General features: G+C 49.6%; 1 protein-coding gene across 1 annotated transcript; it reads right to left on the bottom strand.

The window, feature by feature from the left end:
* Window positions 1-625: 625 nt before the first annotated feature.
* Nefh (neurofilament heavy) lies at window positions 626-7,452 on the bottom strand. Its single transcript, XM_010604152.3, has 4 exons — window positions 7,257-7,452; window positions 5,242-5,441; window positions 4,253-4,377; window positions 626-2,424 (listed from the first exon to the last, which is right to left on the bottom strand). The coding sequence occupies exons 2-4, from the start codon at window positions 5,350-5,352 to the stop codon at window positions 726-728; spliced, it is 1,935 nt and encodes a 644-aa protein (XP_010602454.3). The 5' UTR covers window positions 5,353-5,441; window positions 7,257-7,452; the 3' UTR covers window positions 626-725.
* Window positions 7,453-7,501: the final 49 nt, after the last annotated feature.

Below are 7,501 nucleotides of genomic sequence, written 5' to 3'. Positions count from 1 at the left end.
AGACCCACAAGAGAACTCTGATGACCCTTGCTCAGCCCCTCGCGGACACGTATGTGACATCTAGACCTCCCTTGCCCCTACCCCAGCCTGCCCGGGGGAAGAGAATAACTAACAGCAGCCACATTTCCATTGTAGAAGCACTTGGTTTTATTGCACAGAAGCAATTGAAGGTGGACTCCGTGGAAAGTGCGCCCTGGTGTGACTTAAGTGGCCAGTGCCCAGCCCCACCTGTTTCAACTCTCCCAGGATAGAGAGCGTTGGGTCAGGGCTCAGCCGCTCCTTTGGAAAACAGAAGGCATTCGGGAGTAGGTTAAGACATCTTAAGCATAATGTGTTTTTAACTGCTCATTCATTATTGCGGTCGTCTGTCAGTTGTACATACAGGAAATAAATGCACTTACTTGGAAAGGAGGGGGCAGTTTTTGTAGTCAAGTGTTTACGTGTGGCACTGGGCACACGTCACATTTGGCTGCGTAGCTATCATAACAGAATCGCCCATTGCCTGGGGAGGGTTTGGGGCACGGGTCCGGGGGGCTGGGAGTGCCCTCTCTGGCTAACATATTGCTAATAGAAGTTCCTGTTTGGTGAACAAGGGCCCGACATCAAAGCAGAGTTTCTTCTTACAGGAAGAAAAGGGAGAAAAATGAAAATTCCATACACTGACTCTTGAACTCCGGGACCGTCCTGAGTTTCTTGGCTGCTCTGGATGTTCCTCTCTCTTCTGCTTACTTCTGGCCCTTGGTGGCCTTGTCCTCTGTGGACTTCTCTGACAGCCTGCTGTCTTTTTGGTCTGTGCTGGAGGATTTTTCAGCCTTCTCTGTCTTGGGCTTGCTGGGCTCTTTTGAGAGGCTCTTGTCATCTTCCTTGGCCTTAGGTTTCTCCTCGGGCTTCCTGGCTTCTGTGGCCTTCTCCTCTTTGGTGTCTTTATTTTCTGGTGCTGCTGGTGTCTCGTCCTTCTTTGGCTTTTCCGGCTCCTTTTCTACTGTCTTACTGGGTTCTTTGGCCTTGGCGTCATCTGTCTCCTTCTTGGCCACCTCAGTCTTCTCCTTGGGCTTAGCCTCCTCCTTTACCTCTACCTTGGCAGGAGCCTCCTTCTCTGGAGTCACTGCCTTTTTCTTATCTTCAGCCTCTTCCTTCTTGGCTTCAGCTTTGGATTCCTTGGGCTTTTCTACAGCAGCCTCCTTCTTCTCCTCAGCCTCAGACTTTGGAGCTTCCTTTTTGGGAGCTTCACCTTTCTTGGTGTCCTCCTTCTCCTCACTTTTTGGTGTGGCTGGAACCTTTTCTTCCACCTTCTTTGGGAGCTCTTTGGTTTTCACTTCCTGGGGCTTCTCCTCCTTCTCGGGGGACTTCACCTCTTCCTTCTTTGGGACTTCCTTCTCAGGAGCCTTGGCATCCTCCTTTGCAGGAGATGCCACCTTCTCTGGGAACCTGGCCTCCTCCTTGACAGGGCTTTTGGCTTTTTCAGGGGATTTGGTGCCTGCAGGGGACTTTGCTTCCTCCTTCACTGGAGTCTTGGCTTCTGGAGACTTCACATCAAGAGTCTTGGCCTTCTCAGGCGACTCTGCTTCTTCCTTCACAGGGGATTTGGCCTTCTCTGGGGACTTGGCCTCTGCAGGGGACTTGGCCTCCTCCTTCACTGGGCTCTTGGCCTTCTCAGGGGATTTCATCTCACCTGGAGACTTGGCCTCTTCCTTTACTGGTGATTTGGCCTTCTCAGGGGACTTCACTCCTTCCTTCACTGGGGACTTGGCCTTCTCAGAAGACTTAACCTCAACTGGTGATTTTGCCTCTTCCTTTACTGGTGACTTGGCTTTTTCAGGAGACTTGACTTCAGCTGGTGATTTTGCTTCTTCTTTTACTGGAGACTTGGCCTCAGATGGTGACTTGGCCTCTTCCTTCACAGGGGACTTGGCTTTTTCTGGAGACTTGACCTCAGCTGGTGACTTGGCCTCTTCCTTCACAGGGGACTTGGCTTTTTCTGGAGACTTGACCTCAGCTGGTGACTTGGCCTTCTCCAGAGACTTGACCTCAGCTGGTGACTTGGCCTCTTCCTTCACTGGGGACTTGAGTTTATCTGGTGATTTGGCCTCCTCTTTCACAGGCGACTTGACTTCCTTTCCTGGGGATTCGGCCTCTTCTGCTGAGGGAGACTTTGCCGCTGCTTCCTCTTCCTCTCCTCCTCCTTCTTCCTCCTTCTGGGCCTCTTTTTCCTCCTCCTCAGTGACTTCTTCAGTCACTTGGATCTCTTCTGTCTGTTCCTCCACAATCACAGTTTCCTTTTCTGACTTCTCTACTACCTTTATTTTCTCTTCACTCTTGACTTTTATGTGAGTGGGTGTGGAGGGAATTTTGGGGAGTCCCTCTGACAGAGAGAAAGGAGTTGGGCCAAAGCCGATCCGATATTCTTCGCCTTCTAGGAGTTTTCTGTAGAAGGATAACGGAGCACATTACTATTAACTCAAAGCAGATGAGTTAATTTTTGGTTTTGGGTTTTCCTAAATTTTTCTGAAACTCCATGGCATGCAGTGAGTGAATGGAGGAAGTGGTGAAGGGAGGAATGTAAATGAATAGCAGGCATTTCTTTTTCTTTTAATTACCTTTTGTAATTACTGGTAGACACTTTGAATTTCTTTATTTAGGTGCTAGGGATTAAATGTGGGGCCTTGCACATGCTAAGCATGGATTCTACCCTTAAGCGCCAGCCTCAGTGGCAGGCACTTGGAGACTGGAGAAAGTCACTCAGCAGATCATTTCAGTGACTACCCACAAACCGTACACCAAGGGGGCTGCTCTTGTTTGCACCTAATGCTGCAGTTTATGAAATAAGACAACTTTCCCCCACTGAAGAATGGTCAAGTGAGAGGACCTACATTAACAAAAATTACAACTAAAATAGTACTCAAAGCTGGGAGGCTGGGGCTGCAGCATTGTGCAGAGAAGGGGCAGGGGGAGAGCTGGGAGCAAATAATTTCACATAAGTTTAGTTTAAGAGCTCTTAGAATATTGCCATTTGAATTCCTCCTGTTACTTTTTTTTTTTGGTACTGGGGATGAGGCATGTGCTGGAACCACTGAGCTAAATTCCTGGCATACAGGTTCTTGCTCTGTAATTCAGGCTAGCCTTAAACTTACTACATAGCCCAGGCTGGCCTAGAATTCATGGCAATCCTCTCCACTGAGCTAAATACCCAGCCCATGAGCCACATTTTGAGTAGCAAGATTATAGAGCAGAGCCAAGAGACAGGAAGCTAAGAGTTACCAGATAGCAACTGGTTAGGTACCTGATGGGGTCACCCCTGCTGAGCTCAGAGGCCTCATTTTAGGTCACAAGCTTTCTCACCCTTTATGGAGTGCTCTGTGATTACCCAGTGCTACCTATGTCACCTGATTAGCAGGTGAATAGTTACCCTCTCAACAATCCATGATGTAGACACTGTTACCACCATCTCCATCTTATTTACCTAAGAAACAAATGCTCAGAGCTAAGAAACTGTAAAAGCCAGAGTTTCTTTCTTTTTTTCTTTTTTTTTTGGTACCGGGGATTGAACTCGGGTCCTTGTACTTACAAGGCAGGCCACCGAACCGCTGAGCTAAATCCCCGGCCCAAACCAGAGTTTCTTAAAGGCCCTGACGATTGAAGTACCTCTTTCTCCATGCAAGCCTCTGTCTGGTTGGGATTTAGCCAAGGTTAAAGCTCTCAGTCACTGTCTGAATGAAAAGAAGTCAATCTCATGATTTCTGCCTCTCAGAAAATAGATGGTGGTTACCAGGGACCAAAGTAAAAGAATAGCGAGTTATGGCTTAAGGGGTATGGAGTTTGAGTTTGGGATGAAAAAAGCCGTTCTGGATATAGCTGGTGGTGAGGGTTACACAAAATGGAAATGTATTTGACACCACTGAACTGTGTATTTTTTGTTTTGTTTTGTTTTTTCTTTTTTGGATACCAGGGGTTGAACTCAGGTCCTTGAGCTTGCGAGGCAGGCGGCAGAACCACTGAACTAAATCTCCGGCCCTGATCTGTGTATTTTAAATGGCTAACTAACAAATTTTATGTTATATATCAGGCGGCAGAACCACTGAACTAAATCTCCGGCCCTGATCTGTGTATTTTAAATGGCTAATTAACAAATTTTATGTTATATATTTATCACAATACAAAAGACTTGTATATAAAATAGGCAGGCTGCCTAAGGCTTAGCGTCTCATCAGAACATAGGGCTCTCCACCGCGCAGAGGCTCCTGGCCCCGCTCACCTATATGCAGCGATCTCGATATCCAGGGCCATCTTGACATTGAGCAGGTCCTGGTACTCGCGGAGCTGGGCCGCCATCTCCCACTTGGTGTTCCTCAGCTCGGTGTACAGTTGCTGAATGGCCTCCTAGGGATGAGAGATCAACTATGTCACCCACCAGCCAGGAAATTGGACCAGCTGTGCAAACTCAGAACAGCTCTGCCCAGCCAGACGCACTGGGGACAAAATCCCATACCGTCAGAGCTGCAGGGTGCTCATTCGTGGGCACAGAAAAGTCTGAAGCAAAAATTTGGGTATGGGATGAAGCATATCGGATGCTGGTCTGGTCAGTAGGACAACGAGTGAATTTTTACAGATCATGTAAAGTTAGCAAACGCTCAGTGGGAACAGGATCTTATGTGCTTTTTCTCCCTGTTATTTCTCCAGTGCCCGCTAAAGCATTTGCCACAGTCAGGGCTTGGTGCATAGCTAGTGCTGATGATCTGATGGCTCAGACGACACACAGAAGCTTACTAAATACAAGTTGAAACTTCTCCCTCCATTCCAGGCCCACTGTAGCCACTGCTTTAAGTGAATTATTATGTGCTTTGTATTTTCTCCTTTTTGTTTGTCTATTCCCGAATATCTCTAGTCACCACATATTGCAGATATACTAAGCGGTTTGAAAGTGGTATTTTCTCTTTCCTGTTGTCTTTCATTGGACAAATACGCCCAGGCCTTCCCTAGACTACCCACAGACATTGGGTACTATTATCCAATGCCCACTGTGACCAAGATCCTGCTGAGCACTTCAAAGCTCATCTGTCTCTTTAACCTTTACAGCTCTGCAAAGCAGGTGTTTATCTTCACCACCGAGGAATTCTCTGGCAAGCAGATGGCTCTATTAGTTACGCAATGATGACGTACTGGTACGTCTGACTCCAAGGCCCACCGTCTTAACCACTAAATCCTTGCTCAAAGACCCACCCAGGCGAGGCAGTCTGACCCTACCTGGTAGGACACAATGTCAGCTTGATGACGGTCCTCCAGCTCAGAACGTTGCCTCTCCAGTGAATCCTTTGTGCTTTTCAGGGCCTCCAGCTCTGTGGTCCTAGCCTGCATCTGGCGCCGGTACTCAGTTATCTCTTCCTGTGCTGAGCGAATGGCATCTGTGTTCACCTTGGCTGCCTCTGACAGTCGATCCAGCCTCACTGTATGGAAGAAGGATCAGGGACAGGGTCAGCACACCTGGATTTGGGTTCCAATGCCTCGAGCCAGAAGGTGATGCACATGATTGGAGGACCTACTTAGGTGGCTGGCACCATCCCGGATGCTTAACTCACCCACACTAAGAGACAGGCAAGGGACTTCTGCCCATAGCCACTCAGCTAGTGAGCGGCAGAAAAGGATTTACATCTAATGTCTAACTCCAAAGATCAGATTCTGTCTCTTGCAACTTGGGATCCATAAACTCAGCAAGGGAAAGGAAGCCCCTGTTTCTGTCCCAACGCCTGAGCTCCCCAGCAAGGGACTGGTACTGCTGGGGGTTCATGTGTGAACTATGATGGTTCATGCGGCTGAACTCTTGTCTGAGCTTGGAAGCTGGAGGCATGTGGTTAACAAGTTAATAAGCTTGTGACTTTTGCAGACATGGGAGCTGTGAGCAGTCAGGTCACCATGTAGCCTTGCAGGCTTTTGTGTAGAGTCTAAGGTCACTGCAGAGCCGATGCCAGTATTCCAACCCTTTTGTCCCTTTGTCCACCTGGCTGCACATCTCTAGCACAACAGTGCCGGAGTCAATGGCAGCCACACCCTGACCCCTGTCAGCAACTGGCTGCTGGTTCTCAGAAGACCTTCTGGTGGCCAGTGGAGATCTGAAGACTAGCACGCGTGGCCTGAAAATGAAAATCCTGAATCCCCAGATGATGACCTGACTCTTCGTGGAGAGAAGCCATCTGGTTGGGTCACGAGGCCCAAGACGGTCTGTCCACCGAGTAGAGGGGGAACCCAAGAGCAGAGAGAGGTCCCCGCTGGGAGAAGCCTTGCTGCAGAGATGGAGGGATGGTTCTGCCACTGCAGAGAGACGGAAAAGGAACAGAGAATTCCAAATCCCAGCGTTCTTGGCTTTTTCTGCTAGTGAAGGCAAAGACTTAGAAACCATGAAGGCGAGGCTCCTCACCTATTGTGGATCACGGACTTGATTGAAAAAAAAAAAATCACTGAAACCTCTGTATTCTCTCCCCAGAACAATGCACTGCTTTACAGTTTCAGGAGAGAGCCTGGAAAACCCTAGATGACTCGTTGTCTAACCTGGGACTACAACTCCAAAGGAAATGAAAACCACAGAGGCCCAGTGTTGGTCAAAGTCACCCTGAAGCCCCTGGGCAGCTGCATTCTAGCTGACTCAGGACTGAACTAAGTTGGAAAGAGGGGAGCCCGTGTTTAGGAGATTTCCAGCTTGGGGTCGGGGAGAAAGAAAGGGAGATAGTAAGAGCTTGAAAACTGCCTCAGTCACAAAAGCGATGACCCCACCCTAGGAAGAAAAGGTGTGAAAATGACTTTCATTCCACACTGCAGCTTGTGTGCTGAGCAGTGGGGAGGAGCCGGCAGGAGTCGGAAGAATGGGGACCCTTCTGCAGAGGTGGCAGGAAAGGCAGGTGCTGTGGACCAGAAACAAAAAAAGCGCTACTTTGGATCTCCAGGGAACCTGTTCTTTTCTTGATCGGAGAATGGTCCTAGTTTCGGCACCTAACTTACCATGCAGAGGAGAGGGGACCCATAGTTCAAATACAGACCTTTGGAAGAGGGCAACCAAAGGAAAACCAGAGTTGGGAGCATCCCACAAGAAAAGCACTTCAATAGAGCGTCCCTATTCACCTTTACAAAGGGAAGCGAGCAGCGCTCCCTCCCTGTACAGTAAACTCCAAGCCGAGATGACCAACTCTCCCGGTGAAACCACCCATCGGGTTAAGGCCTGAACAGCAGGGGGCGCCCCGCCCCGCCCTAGACCCCATGCGCATGCGCACCTCGGAACCACTCCTCCGACTGCAGCGTGCTCTGCACCGCGTGGCCTTCCAGTTGGGCGCGGATCTCGCGCAGAGCCGACGTCACGTCGCACTTGAGGGCGTCGCGCGCCTCGACCTGCGCGGCCCCGCGTCCCTGGATCTGGCCCAGCAGCTCGCCCACCTCTTCTTGGTGGTGGCGCCGTAGGTACCCTCACTCCTGCAGTGCCTGCGCCTTCTTCTGAAGCTCGACTCTCGCCGCCTCGGCC

The sequence above is a fragment of the Fukomys damarensis genome, unplaced genomic scaffold, assembly GCF_012274545.1.
Source record: "Fukomys damarensis isolate Sample0158 unplaced genomic scaffold, DMR_v1.0_HiC HiC_scaffold_12, whole genome shotgun sequence".
NCBI classification, from domain to species: Eukaryota; Metazoa; Chordata; class Mammalia; order Rodentia; family Bathyergidae; genus Fukomys; species Fukomys damarensis.
This window is presented reverse-complemented; position numbering and strand designations above follow the sequence as displayed.

What these genes read in the sequence shown, in the direction of transcription:
- Nefh (XM_010604152.3), bottom strand. Translation starts at nt 5,352, where the DNA reads ATGCAGGCTAGGACCACAGAGCTGGAGGCCCTGAAAAGCACAAAGGAT. An exon ending in CTGACATTGTGTCCTACCAG is followed by an intron (nt 4,378 to 5,241) that starts GTAGGGTCAGAC and finishes TCTCATCCCTAG; the next exon opens with GAGGCCATTCAGCAACTGTA. An exon ending in ATCGAGATCGCTGCATATAG is followed by an intron (nt 2,425 to 4,252) that starts GTGAGCGGGGCC and finishes ATCCTTCTACAG; the next exon opens with AAAACTCCTAGAAGGCGAAG.